At 33.0% G+C, this 19,428-nt stretch overlaps 1 protein-coding gene across 1 annotated transcript; it reads right to left on the bottom strand.

Moving 5' to 3' along the window:
* Positions 1 to 272: 272 nt before the first annotated feature.
* Positions 273 to 3,901, bottom strand: LOC144854152 (uncharacterized). The gene is made up of 5 exons (XM_078712048.1): positions 3,735 to 3,901; positions 3,120 to 3,458; positions 2,407 to 2,708; positions 1,946 to 2,117; positions 273 to 1,731 (listed from the first exon to the last, which is right to left on the bottom strand). Exons 1-5 carry the CDS (start codon positions 3,740 to 3,742, stop codon positions 765 to 767), a joined length of 1,788 nt encoding a protein of 595 aa, XP_078568174.1. The 5' UTR covers positions 3,743 to 3,901; the 3' UTR covers positions 273 to 764.
* Between the last annotated feature and the right edge of the window lie 15,527 nt (positions 3,902 to 19,428).

Below are 19,428 nucleotides of genomic sequence, written 5' to 3' on the forward strand. Positions count from 1 at the left end.
ATCTATTATATTATATGAGGCGCTCCAGCTCAAAATCAGCATCCAGATCAATTTTTTTAATTCCTATCTTTTTATAAATTCATATTCTTTACATATTAAGCTTTACAATGATATATCATACATTAAATTTAGTTGAACCTATCCAAAGTTATTAGTCAAAAACTAAACAGCACTTTCACTAAAAGGAAATCCAGGTTTTAGAGGAAAATGAATTTGAAATCAACAGAGCGTAAACTGGTTTTGGAAAAGGACAGTCAAAACAACATAGCAACAGTAAAGTTCCCATTGTCTGATTGTAAAGAAATTTTGCACACACAATAACAATACAATAAAGAACATTAGTTGTTAAAATCATTAATTTATTTCAACATTATCATTTTCAAAAACAGTATTTTCTCAACTGAATGCCAACAAAATGAAAGTCGACAAAGCATGACACTGAGAAAATTTATATACACATTTTTTAATTACTGTATAAAATGAAAGTATAAAATGAAAGTATAAATACAAGTATATTAATAAATTGCCATTAAAGTTATTGCCCTGTTAAAAAAGTTAAACCAGTATGATCGTCAACAAATTTTATTTAATAGAAAAGTGAATAGATTGCACATTAAAATATAAATATAAAACAAATAAAAATTAAAATATTTGACCAGTTAAAATTGCCGCAACTGTCACTTAAAATCTATATTAATTTTATTGCAAATAAATAAATTGCTAAACAAGATTTTTAACTCTACAACAATATTGCGACAGGACCTCTACTCGCTTGGAGCGGGACACACAATATCCCTTGCCTCAAATTTACAAAACTCTCGTACTGAGTCATAGAGGTATGATTGCCTTTTAAATGATAAACCAGGGTATGGAATGGGTTCTGGTAAAATAAGTGGAGGTATGTTGTTTACATCCTTGAGCAACTGTAGGCTTTGTTCTGGCGTATCAATATACTCCTTGTAATACACCATTCCAGGATTTTCTGACGAGAATCGGATGTGGTGCATCTTTAGGATATTAGGCAATTTCCTAAAATAGGGTGATAGGAAAGAATTCCAGTCATATGCTTTAACAAATACCTTCCCTCCTTCATTTGCAACAAGTTGTGGAATGTTCACACCCGTCGTAGAACTTGTATGCACAACATCTTCCATGTCTGCAAGCGAACTAACGAAACATCGAAAGTAACGCTGCTTAAGAAGTCCGAATGCCCAATCCGGTGAAAACTTTGTGTGGCCGGCTATCATGAAATGCAATGCCAATGATGCATGTAGGTTGTGCATACAGCGCCAGCTTAGGTACCACAAAAGGTAGTTATTCTTGTTCTGGCCACTACAATTGTCACAGTTCAGTTGACATTCAGTTTCTCCAAGGCCATATGTAGCAAAAACATGATGTAAATAACTTATGACGCTGTTTGCGCCTTTAGATGCTTGACTTCCTTCGTCAATTAAATAGTTCACTTGTTTTCCTAGGCCTTCTGCAGCAACACCAAAAATGCCACATTTGCGCTGGGTAATGAAGTAAATTGGGCCAGGTTGATCTGGATCAGATGGATACAGAACCTGCTGCGCAAAGTCAAAGCTGTAATGACTTTTCATTTTCCTTGAAGATGGAGCATGAATACCTAAACTTTCACCTTTCAAATTTGCTTTTGCATCCAAAACATTACTTCTATAGAATTCTCTTTCTTTACTGACTTTGTCCAAATGATCAAGTTGATTGGCCAGTCTATAGAAAATGAAAACAAAGTTATAGGGGTATACAACAAATTTTTTTTTTAGGGTAGGTTCACACTAAGTGTTTCTGAAGTGAAGAAAAAAAAGTAAGCATGCAATGGGTGGAGGATACCAGCACAGCACTACATTTTCTTCCTTAGATGCATAATGTTTTGTTCTTGTATAACAAACCAAAACATAATAGTTTGCGTTAATCAAAAACTTACCGTTCACGTTTAGATTGATCACTGCTATTTGCACTGTGGAAAACAGCTGAATTGTTTTTCTGGCATACCCAACATAGGTCACTTTTCGGTTTTGTAATTTTGATGTATGGACAGTACTCCTTCCACATCTTATAAAATGAACTTTTTCTTGCAAACCGCAGAGGAATATGATCTATGAATAAGAAAGAAGCAGGTTAAGGGTATTTATAGTAAAAGAAAATTTCATATGGAGGGACTTTCAAATACTGTAGTGGATGTATCTCTTTTTTAAAATAAGTTTATGCACAGCGATTTTTAAGTGAAAATTATAATAACTAGGTGGTACAGCGTTTATACATCTGTTTCAAGTGCAGCAGATTATGATTCATGATTCATTATAATTATAAAAATCTGATTAATTTTAAGCTAAGAACTGCTAGAATTGATAGTAAATTCGTTTTTATTATTAGAATATTTATTACCTGCCATTGTCCTACGTCTGTTAACTTCAATCATTTGCTGCTCATACACTTTGAATATTGCTTTCTTTGTCTTACAAGTTGGTAACAGTCTCATCCTGGAGTCATCGCAACGCACTCCCATAGTTTTACCCGGCAAGGCATAACCATTTCTCTCTGCATATGTTTCTAGAAACGTCACTACATGCTTGACATCACTGTGCGATAAGGCTGTTTTGTTCCGACCACCAGAGTTTTTTCGTGGTGGTGTTGCTCCATTTTCCTTAAAATGCTTGCATATTGCAGTCAACTGACAATTAGAGATGCTACAAGAAAATACAAACATAATAATACAAAAGAAAATATACATTTCTTAGCCGGGAACATAAAGGAAGGCCAGGACTATTGTTTTAGACCGGGCGTATTCAGAGCAACAACAAAGTCCATTGTATGCTGGTCAGAAAAAATAAAGAACACAGATTCTAATATAACAAAGCCATTCATCTGGTCTTGTGACTCGTATAAACAAGCTAATAGTAATACAGTACCTCCCGTTTTTGGATTATAATTGTCCATAAAACATACACTAGCACAAGTTAAATTTATTGTTTAGTACCGTACATTGAAATTATTTTTTAAGATGGTCTAATTTTATTTTTCACGATATTATTATTATTCACAATTGTATGCAATGCAAAACAATTTTAAACAGTTTATTGTTTTTTAACAACACTTACCAATGCAAAAACTCAAAGGCTTGTCGACAAACTCTAAAACCATCAACTTTGTATGTACAACTTGTTCTTGTTCTTTGTTTTTGGGCCTTTCGCTTGGTACAGTTCGTGGTTTGTCCTCTGTTAATGCTTCTACTTATGTGCCCCATGATGAACATTTTTCGTTCTACATTACTGAGCTCACACATTTCAGCACGCCTCTGTAAAATAAATTCTTCCTCAAATTGTTTTAGGCAAACGTTTTTGTCGGGTCCATTACCACATCTGCAGCGTTTGAATGATCGGATTTTCTGCAGTTCTTCATCATTTTGAATGTTACACCAATCTGCAGTTTTGTCACAACTAAAGAAAAACAAATACAGACAGTTTAATTTAACAAACAAGCATGAATGTATTTGTAAAAATCAAATTTGCTTATTGACATTTTTTAATTAGCCTAGGCCTAAGTTGACTTTATTTTACCTCAACTAATTTATTGAATTAGTAGACCATAGGCCTAGCCTAGTAATATTAATAATATAAAGTTAAAGTTATATCATTTCTTCATAGTGATAATTAACATTGAATGTGACAAGACGGATTTTAGTTTACATACAAGAAAAAATAAAATGTACTTACAGAGGCATTTCATTACATCTAAGGACGTCTACCCTCTGGATAACCGGCCTAGGATGGCCATTCTCCACTTCGTCATCGTCAGCAAAAAGGCCTAGGCCTAGTTGGTCATCATGAATTGGTGGTTGAGATGAGGAATCACCGTCACTATGGTATTCGAAAACGTTATCATCTTCATCATCATCAGTGTCACTGCTGTCATCTTCATCTTTATTGACGTTGTCTCCGAAGTAATCTTCAAAGTATTGCTGAATTACTTCAGCATCCTCATTATTAAAACCAAAATCATTGGCACCATTTAACGCATCTAGAATTTCCTTAGGCGGGTCCTTCCGAGACATTACGAACGTATTGCGAAAAATCAGTAATATATAATAATAGTTATCGCTAGATGAATGAAGAAAGTATGTTTTCGTAAGAATTTCCCTGGAACATGTGTTGTTCGATCTACTTCGCGCAGGCGCGGTAGCCAGATCGAAGCGTAAACATAGCAAATGCGCATGCTCAGTAATGATGTAATGAAAATTGACCAATCAGCAACGTAGTTTTTACAGATTTGTTTGGGCAGGGTAGCAACAACAAGACGGCAATAAGACGATGTTTAATTGGTTAGAATAATATTTATCCAACGAATCAAGAGCAGGGTTAGATAGAATAAAATCTAAGCTTTCTGCCGATACCAAACATGGCGGAGTTTGCGAAGGAGAAAGCCGATGATACTTCTAGCGAAAAATGGAGTATTTTATTGTCGTTCGGGCACTGTAAATTTTTGTTTTCAGATATTTTAAAAGAAACACACATCAAAGATTACGGAATTTAACTCATTTATATTTATTGGTTCATAATAAGACTTCGTGGGTAGGTAAAACACATATCAACCATTCATATTATGTAAAAAAAATAAAATTGAACATTTTTTCAAATTCGCTGAAATTGAACTTTGTGATAGTTATTACATAGGTTGGTCTATTGCGACACAGCGCCGCTTTTGAGCTGGAGCGCCTCATATTGTCTTTCAGCCCTGTTAATGGTGACGTGTGGTCACTGTAGTATGATGATGAAATAAAGTATTTTTACAAAATAGTTTTCTTTAAATTTTTTTCTATACATTGTCAATATACATATTTACAAAGTACCTCATTACATCAATATACCTAATCCCTGCATATCCCCTCACAATTTACCAAATTTTAAAAATATATTTGGTCTGTAATGGTTTCTGTTGATGATGAGATGGTGGATCCAGTTTGACAAACTTTGAGAAATTCTTGACTTTAAAAACTTAGCTCAAATTTAGCTACTTTCTTTTTAGCAGAATTCTTTACCAAATTAAATACAGTAGATTTTGGATTTACAGCAATATTGTATAATAAAAAATATTTTAGATATCTTCTTATATGACTTTTTTTTACTTAGGTAAAATATATATGTAATGTGTCTGTTTTGTATCGAATCGAACCTGCATCGCTTGGTATCTCAAGATAGTGCGGTCTGATAAATTGCAGCAGAGTCAATCCCAGTGGTTCTTCCATACTATGGATCGTCACAGCAACTGTACATTAAAATAATATATATTTAGCATATTTAACTATATATATTTTTTTTAGTTAAAGAATGTGTTGTTATAAATAAGTGAAAGATAACGAAATACAAGCATTTCAACCAGATGAAAAAACAAAAAATTAAGGATCAAAGTTTAAATGGACAATAGACAATAAGCTTTTACAGATTCAGATGGTTTATTCTTGGTTTTATTGTCTGATGTACAGAAAAATTAATCAATTTTGTTTTTACATTTCCTGAGTATGAAAACAAGAATCAAATCTATTCTGTTTTTTAAATGCTGCCCTAACAAACTTCTTTTATGTTCAACAATGCATAATAATTATCTTGTTTAGTGTTGATATTGGAAAGCTAATTAAATGAGAAATGCAACTTTTTAAATCATGTTTTAGCTTGTTTAACTGTAGTATCATTGAAAAGCATGTAAAGATATGTAGCATTTTTAAAGTAAATATTTGTTTTATGAAATGTTTAACACAAAACAGATGCTTTTGCATGTGTCACGTTAACATTTACTGATTGATTAAAAGCATGTTCTTTCATTCTGAATGTGAAACTACAGTAATGTATTTGTACCTTTTACATTATGATTTCACTTTCCTTGTAGGGAATTTTCCTTGTAGACCTTCAGCAGTGTATATTGCAGTGAAATCCAACTACCTACTGAGAAAATTGCAAGAATGTATAACAATGTGAACTGAAGTCTCGGCTACAAATTATGTCAAGTACTCTAGAACCAACCTGCATGCATATCTAGTAATGTAAACCCAAATCATGCAGTTATGTGAAACATGCAATTTGAAATAAAATAAATTGAAAAGGGGGCGGGGTGTTGGAAGGGGAGGGTTGGGTGGCTGGAGAGAGAGAGAATTCAACATGCAAACCCGAAACTACCAGTAAAATACGATCATTTCTATTTTAAATATAATTAACCATGATTGAAATGATGACCAGAAAAAACAATGATACTTTAAACCAGAATAAACAAACAGATTTAAAGATGTTAATATATTGTTACAGGCAATGAAGAAAAGTATGGTAAACAAGCTGAACAGCTGACTGAACTTTGAACACAATTTAAAGTGAAGTTAATTTGAACTCTGAATACAACTTCAAAGTGATGATGCTCTGTCAAACCTGCAAGATAACTTTTCTTGTAAACTCTTCAACCAAGTTTTGTTATTTTCAAATTTTATCTTCTACAAGTATGTCTATATGCTTTCTGAAAAAATGCTGTACTGCCAGTCTTCTCGATTTCTTATTGTAGTATTCACATGCTGAAACTTCTTTTTTTCTTTGTTTGCAATATTTTTTTCAGATTCCTATTTTGTCTTTTTTATACTGATGGTAGTGGTGGCGGTTGTGTTTGTGGTAGAGGTTGAATTAGGAAATAAGAGGAAATGTAGGTGGTTGAGTGGTAATGAAATTAACAGGCCCTAACAATAAATTGAATAAACGTAGGTGTGGTATAAAAAAAAGAATGAATGTTTTGCATACGTTGAATGGAGTATAAATTGTTATAGCTTTGGGGAAAAAAAGCCACAAAGATGCATTGTGACATCATGTACCTATACTATATATGGGCATTTAAATAAAAGTGTGGCAAAATATTGAATTTGTGACAAACTAAATTAGTATAACAATAAATATATAAGAAATAATTCTTGTTTGGGTAGAGAGGCTATAAACTATAAATTATGTGTTCCTCCCTTTTCACCAAGAAAAATATTGTATGAAATGAATATAGTTGAATGCAAAAAGATTGAAAAAAGATATTTAGAGTGACAGCATGAAATGATCAAATAAATAAATGAGAACCGTAAGGTTAGAGTCCATACACTGGGCAAGTCCAAGCTCCTTATATCTTGGCTCTGTGTGATGCATTCCTCAAAATATTGAGCATGTGGCCCACAATCCAAGCATCTGTATTCTGCTAATTCACTACTACATAAACCACATGGGTTGTTAGTATATGCTTGCCTTGTAACCAGGCCCGACATCAGTTGAGACCTTATGTTGCCCCACTTATTTATTTCCTTTAAAGGAATAATAAGTAGTGTTTTCAAAAGCAGGTTCATCAATTACACTTGATGTACTAGGGGTAGAAGTATTTGGTGTAGAAGTACTTGGTGTAGAAGTACCTCATGTATATGTTGATATATTTGCTGTTTTTGTGTAGACACACTTTACTCTTGATCGCCCCAAAGTCCAAAATGGAGATCTGCCAGTGGTGACATGTTTCTTTTTACGTTTAGTGGGAGGTGCCATTCTGTTACACAAATACAAAAAAATATAATAAATAACATTTTTAAAATGTACATATTTAGAAAAAAATATTTTATATCTTTTCGTTTTTAATTAATTAAATTTCAGTATATAACCGGGCGGTATATTAAAAAATAATATAATTCATAAAAGTTCAACATTAATCTTTAAAATGACACATTTATGATTTTTCAATGTCAATTAAAATTTTTGTTGTAGAATTGCCCACATACAGTATACAGTAGATGCTTACAAGGCTTTTTTGAACAGTAAAAATGTTACATTAAAATAAAAGGATTTAAAACAAATTAGTGAATTTGTAGATTCCTGCAAAACCTTATCCAGCTTGCCTTTGTTGATTACTATTTGTTGCGACACCTTTTTTGGTTTATACTGTAGTAGATACCTACCTAGATGAATAATTTATTTTTCTACCAAATTTTACTTTAAAAAAATGTTTCATACCTCAGCTTCTACTTTTTGAAATAATTATTGTGGTACATCAAATCAAAATCAAGTTTATTTAAACGTAGCCAACGTAGATCTGCCTCGGCGATAGGAACGTGAAAGTAAGCACCTTTCAGGTCTATCAAGGCCGCCCATTTTAGACGCAGTAGGATGGATGAGATTGTCTCCATCCGGAACCTCTGGGGTCGAATGAACCGCTTGTTTAGACTCTTTAGATTTAGGATGGGTCGCCAATCGCCTGTTTTTTTTCTGTTTAGAAGACGGTCGACTCGTGTCCCGAGACAGTGCATTGAGCGTTGATTTGTTCCACTGCTCCTTTTTGGAGCAGGGAGGAGAGGCCGTCCAGGAGTGCACGTCTTATGTGTGGCTCTGGAGGAATCCTTGTCGTCCGAACTCATTTTGCGCGAATATAGTGGCCGCAGCAGGAACAGCCGCGGTACGACTGAATCTTTTGTAACGCCTACTCTATGCCGGTGAACAGTCCTGGTATGTGAAATATTTTTGCCTCGTACGCAGACGAGGCAACGATTTGCAACGTATCAAAACAATTATAGTCTTTAACTATAATCTAATGGTATTTTTGCCCTGTTAGATTAACAAAACAGGGCAAGGTTTTCCAACGTATCTATTCTTATACAATATAAGATCAACTTAGCCTCGGCTAGCTTCTCAAGGTCGATTTTCTTCTCTCGTTTGTGACATATAGAACGTTCTCAAAACTTGTCGTCGTGACAGTACGAAAAGAAATGATGACGGTAACACGTGGGAGTGGTCCCACAAGAGGGCGCTAGAGCGGACTGTCCCATTCTTAAGGAGGTGAACTTCGGTAAAATTATTCTTTTCGTAATTGTTTCGCACTTCGTGGAAAAGGGCTATTGTTGGGTTTATCCAGGTATAGACTACCAACACCATTTCTGGTTTGTGTAATTTTTTCCATCCTTTACATACAGAACTTATAAAATACCTAAACAAAATTCAAATATCAAATATTTCATAATATATAATAAAATACTCTCTGCATTTAATATCCCCACTTGCTTACTATATGCAAAGAAAAAAATACATTTAGTTTTATGAACTCAGCATAACTGTCAGTATTTTTCTAATTAAAATACACATTTTCATTACAAGCAAAAAAAGTGTTCAGTGTATAAAAAATACAAATTGCAATCAAAATAATACCATTTGAAAAACAATAAACTGTAAAGAAATATTTTTGCCTTGATTGTTGAGATAATGAAGGACATTTATAATAATAATATTCTGTGTTCACAGCATTGATGTAGAACTGAATAATTTATTTGGAAGCTACACTTTTGAGTCAGTGGCACATGTTATTTGTTGCATTTACAGATGAAATGAATACATGCGCTGGACCTGGCAGAATGTTCTTCAAATGGCCCAATATATGCATTTTGTCATTCTTTTTGTCTTTTTATTTAGTGAAATAATTATTTAACAAAATTTTCACTCACCTTAAATCCTTTGTGAATACCACTTAAATAAATTCTTAGGATTTATAGGAATCTCACTTAAGTATGATTGGTGAATACGGCCACTTGTCTTAAGCATGGAATACTAAGTATCTTCTGTTAAAAAAATCAAATGCAAATTATGAATGGTTTAAAAGGGAACACATCTATTCATCAGTTTGCCACAGCTCTTTATTCAACATTCCTTGGTAAAAGTTCTTGTATACAATCTTCAAGCTTTTCCACTTTCTCTTGACTTTGTAGTGGTCAAAACCAATTTGCAAATTGATCCAAGACAAAACTCATTGCTTCTAATTCAGATTCTGAATCCTCTTTCCAGTTGGCTGGATTTAACCAGTATGTATGTGGGTAAATACTATGGTTGGAAGAAGTAAATCAATCATCAATGCACTGTGTACAACCAGTGGCAGAATTTTCTTTCAATGTGTTGTTGGTGGTCTGCAATGGAGCAGCATGTCGCCTCTGTGTCAGTCTCATTCTGTCATAAGAAACTGAGACAAATTCTCGATTCACTTGACTTCTCCTGATGTGGCCGGTTTTCGGAACTTCTCGAGAGGTTGTGTTATCATTGCTGTAGGTGTGCATTTTCCTCCTCTATCAAATCTTGCAATGGTTAATTCTTCAAAAAATGTGAATGTCTCCTTTCTCATATTGCATAGATAGAGAGAAGATAATTGTTACAAACTCGTAATAAAGACAAGTTGTTTCCAGGAATTGTGCTTCAGGATACCTTGCAAATTTGCAATTATTGCACTATGTTGTTGGTTGGCAATTTAATTTTTAATTTCCAGGGCTAATGGGATCCAATTGTGTAGTAATATCCAGGTTTCCTTCAATTGATGGCTGACAAAGCGTGTTCCGTCCATCATTGCAACATAGAAACGTATGTGCACGTCAAACTTTAAAAAACATGCGCTTGAAAACAGGCAATTAATTGCAAATTTGTGTAAAAATAAGCCTATTTTAAATCGATTATAGCTCCTTAGGATCAAAGGTGACCACTATTTTTTCAAACGTATTATGAAAGCTGATGAGTTGTAGTTATAAATTTAAATGTAAAATCTTTACCTACCGGATGTTGTGATGTCATCATATGGCCACTCAAATAATACAAATGGGATTTACTCTCTCTTTTCATAGATCAAGACATTCAACAGAGCCCAAAATTCTTCAAACTTTATATTATGTTATTATTTAGATAATAATCTTTTAAAATTGTTACCTTCATGTTTGCGCGGATAACTCAAGCTTGTCAAAGTGTCGAGTTCAAATCTAGTTTTCTTTCCACCCTATTTTTGTGCGTTGCATTTCTCTAAAACGTGTAAACATAATATTTTGTAACTTTGTCAACATATGTACATTTATGTGAAGTTGTGCACTTCCTATTTTTAAAAAATCGTCTGATTTGCGCAACGTGACTTATGCACAATTTTATGAATTTCAATGATTGATCATAGATTAAAAACCAAAAGTCATTTTGTATTGACACTTATATTTAAGTACATCAATTGAGAGTTTGTTTATGGTTCTTAACATCAAAATCAGCAGAGGGATGTAGATAGATAGATAAAATTTTATTCGTCATAAAATAAATAAAATTACATTATGAAAATTGTCTTCCTTGGCAAGAATATAAATATAAAAAGACCATATATTCTTTATTCTTTATTTCAAACCAACAGTGTAAAACACCAATAACAGGTTGAAAATAAAATAACTAAACTATAAAATATGAGCCAATATAAATATATACAAAATGAAAAAAAATTATTTAAATAATTTCATTAATAATACATTTAAATTGAGAAAAATTACAGTTAAAAATATCTAAAGAATTATTTTTTAAAAGACATGAATTGTACAAAGACGAGAGTCTACAGAAAATACCATTTTTACAAACATTGACACGAGAATATTTAACATGAAGAAAGGGTTTACTACGAAGATTACGAACAGGAACATTAAAATAAAACAACGAAACAATATTACAATCAAACTTAGAAGTAAGACATTTATACAGGAAGTGCAAGTCCTGTCTTGCTCTCCTAGATGTCGGGGAAACAATAGGAGGCAGGTTGGCTGCTGGGCCGACAAAGCGCAAGAACTTGTTATGGGTCCGATCAATTCTGGAGGCTTGAGAAGCAGAGAGTGAGTTGTAAATAATTGAACAGAAATTGAAAGATGGTTGGACGAGGGAAAGATAAAGCGCACGTTTGGTGTATGGAGAAAAATGTTTGCAATTGCGCCACATCAGCCCAAGCAGCCTATTGGCCTTTCTGACAACATGATCAACGTGTGAAATAAATGTCAGTTTACGGTCGATGAAAATGCCGAGGTCCCGGTAAGAGTTTACACTTTCAAGGACTTCTTCTTGAACAGAGTAAGCGAAAATAATAGGTTTTTTCTTAAGAGAGCAAGACAGGACTTTGCATTTCCCGGACTTCGGGGACATTTTCCAATCGGAAACCCACGTACCAAGTCTTTCCAGATCTGCCTGAAGTTCAACGGAGTCCTCGGTGGTGGTAATAATTTTGTAAATCTTGAGGTCGTCAGCGAACATAAGACAGTTGGAATTTTGAAAGAGATTTGGTATTTCATTAACAAATATATTGAACAGCAGGGGGGCAAGAATGGAACCTTGAGGCACGCCTGAGATGACTGGGAGAGAATTGGATGTGGCACCATCAATTACTACTCTCTGCATCCTACCGCCAAGATAACTTTTAAACCATGAAAATAAAGTACCTTTAATGCCAAACTGATGAAGTTTTAATAATAATAGGTTGTGGGACAATTTATCAAAAGCTTTACTAAAGTCGGTGTAGATTATGTCACATTGCTTTTTAGTTTCGATGGCTTCATACACGGTAGACAGAAGAGTAGCATGGTTTGTTTCACAAGATCTACCGGGCATGAAGCCATGTTGATCTTGGGAAATAATGGGCGATACATGACATAATAGTTGAGTGTTGATAAGCCTCTCAAGAATTTTGGAGATATATTTTTATAACATTTAAAATACTTATAAAACAATTTACACAAAAATATTTATAAAATACTGCACAGGTATGAATAGTGAATCGGTATTACAAACTTCTCTTAAAACGTGAATTAAAAATATGAATAGCATTTGGAACAAAAGATAGTCTAAAACATGAATTATTTGATCGTGGTGGTCTAACTCTCCCTGATCTATTTACAATAAATTCATTGTGTAATGAGTGAGAACTGTTTCCCATAATTGTTGTGACTTTGCTCAACATTTGTTTTTCATAAACACCATCAACATCAATTGAACCAATTATTCTAGAAGCTGTTTTGCACACTCTCCTTAGTCTAGTCTTATTCTTCTCTGTTAGATTCGCAAACCATGCTATACATGTTACAACTAAAATTGATTGGATGACCGATTCATAAAACAACTTAAGTGTGACATTACTAACTTTAAAAGTATTAAGTTTTCATAACCAGTACAGCTTGATTCCCTTTTTTAACAATCTCATCAGTATTCTTATCAAATTTCAATTTATCATCTATGAACGTGCCAAGATATTTATATTCATGGACACGTTCAATAACGTTCCCGTCAAGTTTTAAGCATTCCATATCATTTTGTTTTTTCCTAAAATCCTACACTATTTCTTTAGTCTTTTTAGCATTTATCTTCAAGTAATTTTCATCGCACCATGTAGTTAGCTTATCAAATTCATTATTATACACATGTTCAGTATTATCCCTCAACAGACCAATCAATGCCATGTCATCTGCATATTTTACTATATGGCAGTTTGAATTATCAGGGAGACAATCACTTGTGTAAATAGTAAAAAGACTTGGGGAAAGGCAGCAGCCTCACATATTGAGACCTACATGTAAGAAAATCACTTATCCAGAGCGAAATATAAGCGCTGTAGATAGCTTTTCCAATAGGATATGCGGTTGCATTAGATTAAAGGCTGATGAATAAGCCTCTCGCATATGTACCCTTCTTGTCTAAATGTGAACCAACAAGATGTAGGAGGGTAAGTATGGCATCATCAACCCCTCGATCGCACTGGTAAGCAAATTGCATATTGTCAAGATAGTCATTACATTGCTTCATTAGTTGTTGTCTAACAACTTTTTTTTCATCAGAATAGCAGTCAGCGCTACAGGGCGGAAATCATTAATCACTTTAGGATTAGATGATTTAGGTACAGGTATTATTTCGGACATTTTCCATAGTTTCGGAATAGCACCAGATTTTAAGGAACATTCAAAAAGCCTACTAACAATACTTGACAACCCATTTGCACATGACCTGATTAATTTTCCAGATATACCATCTGGTCCTTTAGCCTTATCTACTGAAACACTTTCCATACATTTTGTAACATCCAAAATGGATCTATTTTTATACATTCTGAATCAGGCAGTTTCCCTTTAAAACTCTGCGTCAAGGTAATTCTTTCAGCAGAAAAATCATAACTGTCAAATCTTGCATAGAATTCGTTAAGGACATTTGGTTTAAAATCATGATTTGCTACATTTATTTTCTTTTTCATACCGGTTACATTTCTCACGCCAGCCCATGCTTGGCGTGTATCTTTAGATTAAATTTATGTTCAATCTTCTTACCATAATTTTCTTTACATGATTTAATTTTTTTATTTACAAATTTATGAAGCTCCCTTTTTTCATCATCATTCCCTTCTTTAAATTTTGACAAGTAATATTTCTTTGATAAAGCTTCTCTAAGCTCCTTGGTAAGCCAAGGTTTGTTATTTGCGAACACTTTGACCTTTTTCTTTGGGATTAACATATCTTGACAGAATTTAATATATTCTGTTACAACCTCAGTAGTCTCATCTATTGATGACGATGATCTAAAAAATAAGTCCCAGTCTGTACATTCAAAACAACTATCCAACATACCAACATTATCATCTGACCACATTAAAATTTCTTTTATAATGGGTTTTTGTTGTTTAATTTTTTTTTTGGTTATACTTTGGAATCCAATTATGATGTGAGCCCCCTAAACTTGGCATAATGTAAGCCTTAAGGCATTGCTAACATTACCATAGCATTGGTCTAATATACGGATGTGTGACATGACCTGGTGGAATCAAGTGATGCAAATAATCTTTTGGGTTTATCCCTTCTCTTCTAAAATTCCTACTGTAATGTAGAAAACGGCATCATTTAAAATCAGCATATTTGTTTATTAGAGATTAGAGATTGGGATGGTTCCGAAAGCATACCATTGTCTTCGTCCTTCATCCAGCCAAATGCAAAATAGCCTATACTATCCTTTCTGATCTTTGTAGTCCAACACTATTACCAAGTTCTATGTTGATATGAGATATCTATAGATAAAGTTGACTATTTTTAAAGACCCCTTCCCTGCAATTGTGGACGTTTTTTGGAAAATAATACATATATATCACTTTAAAAACATTAAACCATGTCATTCCTTGTCTTAAATGTACGTTTTATGGTAAATTATGATAAAAAGTGAGAAACAATGCACTACCGATCGAAAAGTGGGCGAATTACAGGTGAAAAACAAAAATATCAATCCGTGCGCAATGCATTTTGGGATTTATAGCGGGCCGCTATAATTATTAGAATAAACTTATTTTTCACATTTTTAACCGTTTAAAGACGAAAAAAGTTATCGCAATAGGACCATATAGTATTATTTTTACATTAAATATAGTTTGTGATTTTAAATTAGATCTAAAAAACGTAGGGAAGGGGGCTTTAACTGAAAGTAAGCACATTTTTGTATTACTTTGTATGTACCATTTATGCTCCAGGTGACATTATACCAGTACTAACCAACTCAAAATGGTTACACCCATAAAATATAGATCAAATTCTTTGTGGTAATCTTTCATACGACACACGACACCTCAGAATCCTGTTCATATAAGAATGTCCATCTTTATCTTATAATATTTTGTTGGATATATATTTTAATTTTTAATAATTTCAATAACTTTAGAATTAGATATTTTTTAATAGCTATATATTTTAGATATTCATGAATGTAGGCTCCAAAGAATAGATTTTCAGTTTTACGTTCAATTTTGTTCCCGCCGTGTATGATTAGATTCACTTGAGTGATTTAGTTTTTAGTTGCTACTGTCATAGTAGGCCAAGCTATAGAATTAAATCTGATGAGATTGAGCCTATTTTTGGATTATAACAAAAGTAAACATTTAATAAAAGCATTTAGATTTTCCAGTAATAACAATATAATCTGATGCTGTCAATAATTATGATGCATATTTATGAGCAAATTTTCAAAATACAGAGCCCGCTACCCTAGGCTTGTACTACTAGTTTTGTATTTATATTGTGGTTCATAATATTGTTTTATTGCTTGCAAATGCTCAACAAATTTGTTAATATTATATTGTGTATTCATTGTTCCCTTTACATTCATTTTCTGTTGTAGCCCTTCTCTAGTCCTTTTTACACTACATTTTTGTGTGTTAATTCACATTTTCAGTGTTCCACTTGTTTTGTAAATATATTTTTGTCTCAAAATAATTAAACACCAGTATTTGTTCAAATGTGACACGAAAGAACATTATTTACCGTTAGAGGATTTCATGGAAACTACATATTTTACATTCAGATACATACAGTATTATACAAAATAAGTTTTGTATGGCTAAATGGTTGTTCTGCCAGATTTTTTTAGAGGAAAACGGCTGAAGACCCAGAGTATTATAGAACTATGTTGACGACATATAACAACAGCCTTTTTACTGACCATCTCGACATCAAATTGAATTCAAATCATGATGTGTTAAGAAAGAAAACCATGCAATCAATCAATTAATCCGTCAGACTTATATAGTGCCGGTATCCATAAAAATAATGTTCAAAGGTGCTTGACAAAACAGGAAATGCTTCTGTGTACAAGTGGGTTTTCAGTCGTATTTTGAAGGTGTTGACGTTTTCTGATGTCTTTATGGCTATTGGTAGATAGAACATTGCCAGAACATTGCTGTTGAATCATCCACTACATACATTGTATGAACATTAATCCATACAAGATGGCGAAACTAAACAAATGTATTGAACATCTGTTATAGAATCATGTACAATTATCCTAAGTATGATTAATTACTAAAATTCAAGAAACCAAAACCAAAATATTTCAAGACAATTGTATCTTTAAAGTGACAAAAACAAATGAGCAATGTAAGATGATGATGGAACAGATTGAAAGCAGCAGTTTTTCAGGATTGCAGCTAAAACAGACATGTGGAGAGGTGTAGAATATGATTTTTATATCTTGGGGAAATATATAGATGAAATTTAGTAAAACACTGAAAATGGAAATTTGTAAACACAAAATTATTGTGAAATAGGTAAATAACAAGAATGAATGAGAATATCATTTAACATTACATACCACATGACAACACGAAAATGTAATCATTGTCTAGAAAAAATGATATAGCTACTGTACAACAGATTAATCAAAATCATAAACAAAAATTTAAAGGAACAATGAATAGATATGAAAAAGGGCCCTTGTTGTCGGTCATTTATTACCACTTGTTGTTAACATCTGAACTACAAATCTAAAAACTTATTTGTAAGAAATTATTTAGTGAGCATTGATAGAAACAGTATTGATTATTTACAAAACTTCAGATATTGCCAGGAGTTTTTTATTGATAGTTGGCACACATCAAATCATAAATTTACAAAAGAAATTTACTAACTGTTAAATGTATCATGTCATTGGCATATTCAGAGGCAGTTCTTGCATGGACATTATTATTATCCTTCAACTTTATTCATAGTAACTCTGTTTCATTCATTCAAAAAATATTTCCAATTTCCTAGTATTTAAAAAGAATTTGAAAAAGGAATTTGATGCTGTTCCCTTATTTTCTGCAACATGCATTTAGGTTCCCTATTTTTACACATTTGCTAAGGTTGGAGAACGTGGGAAGAAAATCAATGGTTGATCTAACAGCAAAGCTAAGTACCCCTCTTGGGAGGTCATCTATGATAGATTTCCAAGTCAAAGCACATTTATTCAAATTAATTATTTTTAATAAATAAACAGCCTTGTTGGACAAGTTTGTTGCACATATCCCAATAATCGGACCTATCGTCCATTATGTTATATTACAGTATGATAACAAAAGTAAGTTAAATCTTATATATTTATTTGCATTGTAGCTGAGGCAATAATTTTCACATTTCTGTCTCATTGTTGTTATATTGTTGTTAAGGAGACGCACTCCATCTTTACAAGTTGGCAAATCGTGTTGCAGAGATCTTTCTTTATTTGTTGAATAATGCGGGGAGTTTCATTGAATGCAGCGAGGCATTCATCCCTGTATAATTCTATATTATTACCATACTTGGGTTCTAGTTTGGCTAGCAGAAATAGACCAATCAACACACATGTCTCAGCACCGTCGTAGCTACCCATTGTAATGTCGATTGTGGTGTTTCTTTTGCGCCAAACTGACTCATCGCTGAATAACAGGGTATTCTTGGCCTTGATTATTATCTCTCTTTATTCCTCTGTTATCTCGTCAAATTTTCAGCAAAGTTAAGGCTTACTTTCCACTAGGATTAGAAAGGTTTGCCTTGCACCAGTTAATAGTTCCTCCGGAACTTGACAGTCCACAACGCATAGTTGTTGATTCTATTTTTTGTGTGTTTTGCCATTCAGTGTTGATGACACCAGCCAGTCACTTCAACTCCAGTATGGTCTCCCCATAATGATAACTCCACTTCATTGTTGTCATTGCCGGTTAGCCGGATTGTTCAGAGATGTTTGTTGTCATTTCCTATGATCCTGACTTCTTCTATCTATATAAATAATAACAAATATAGAAAACAAATATTATATATGAAAAAAAAAAAGAATTTACTACTACTATAAATATAAATAGTGTAGGAAAATTATACATACATTAACATTTATTTAGGTTAGTTATGAAAAACATAGGCCAACAGCAAGCGAAGGATATATTTCGTCAATTGGATAGTCAAATTACACTATTATTTGGGATTTTTTTGTAAGTACAGTAATAAAATAGTAGAGTAGTGAAATATGTTTTACTTTGTTTTGGTTGAAATTGTTGTATATGCTAATATTGTAACTTATAGATATACTTGTTGGAGCGTAAGTGGTTGTATCACAGAAGAGAAACAAAGTTTAATCCATATTTATAGCAGGGCGTTATGTTATTATGAACGACTTATATTTCGAATTTGTATCGGTCATAGAAGAAAAAAATTCTTGCAATTAGGCTAAATTAGTATTTAGTTTTAAATAATTCAATTAGGTCGAAAAAATGTAGGTGTAGTGAATTTATAGAGTTGGTTCCGAGCGTAATGCGTTCTCTGGCGTATTTAAATCCACGCAACGTACACTGACTGCCAAATGATTTCTCATACAAAAGTATATTCAACTAAAACTTTTATTTCTTGTAACTCAGTATTAATACAATACAACTTTCTATCAGTCTAGACCTTTCTTCTCTATACGTCTTTCTACCACGATCTTATTTTCTCTTCCCCCTAATATCTATAACATTTTACTACTTATACTGAACATGCAAATTAGGGGCTTCGGAGGAGGATAACATTTTCCCTCCAAAGTTTCCCACCAAAATTATACCATTTTGATTGGCTAATAAATTTAGCAGACCTAGTCTAAGACATTCTTTATCTAACCACAGGAACTGAGAAACGTAATGTTATGATAGTAGGGAACGTGTCTATTGAAGTACGAATGAAAGCTCATTGTGTGTAACATAGGAACCATCATTTGTGTCACATGCATGAGAAATCAGACGTAAGTTTGAATATCCAAAATTGAAATTTTCACAAATACCAAAAATACATAATTTAAGATTTAAATACTGAATAAAATA

This window comes from Antedon bifida, chromosome 10 (assembly GCF_963402885.1).
Source record: "Antedon bifida chromosome 10, ecAntBifi1.1, whole genome shotgun sequence".
Taxonomy (NCBI): Eukaryota; Metazoa; Echinodermata; class Crinoidea; order Comatulida; family Antedonidae; genus Antedon; species Antedon bifida.

Excerpts from the sequence above, each read along its gene's own strand:
- LOC144854152 (XM_078712048.1), bottom strand. Across the intron at positions 2,118-2,406 it reads CAGACGTAGGACAATGGCAG|ATCATATTCCTCTGCGGTTT; the intron begins GTAATAAATATT and ends TCTTATTCATAG. Across the intron at positions 1,732-1,945 it reads GATCAATCTAAACGTGAACG|ACTGGCCAATCAACTTGATC; the intron begins GTAAGTTTTTGA and ends CATTTTCTATAG.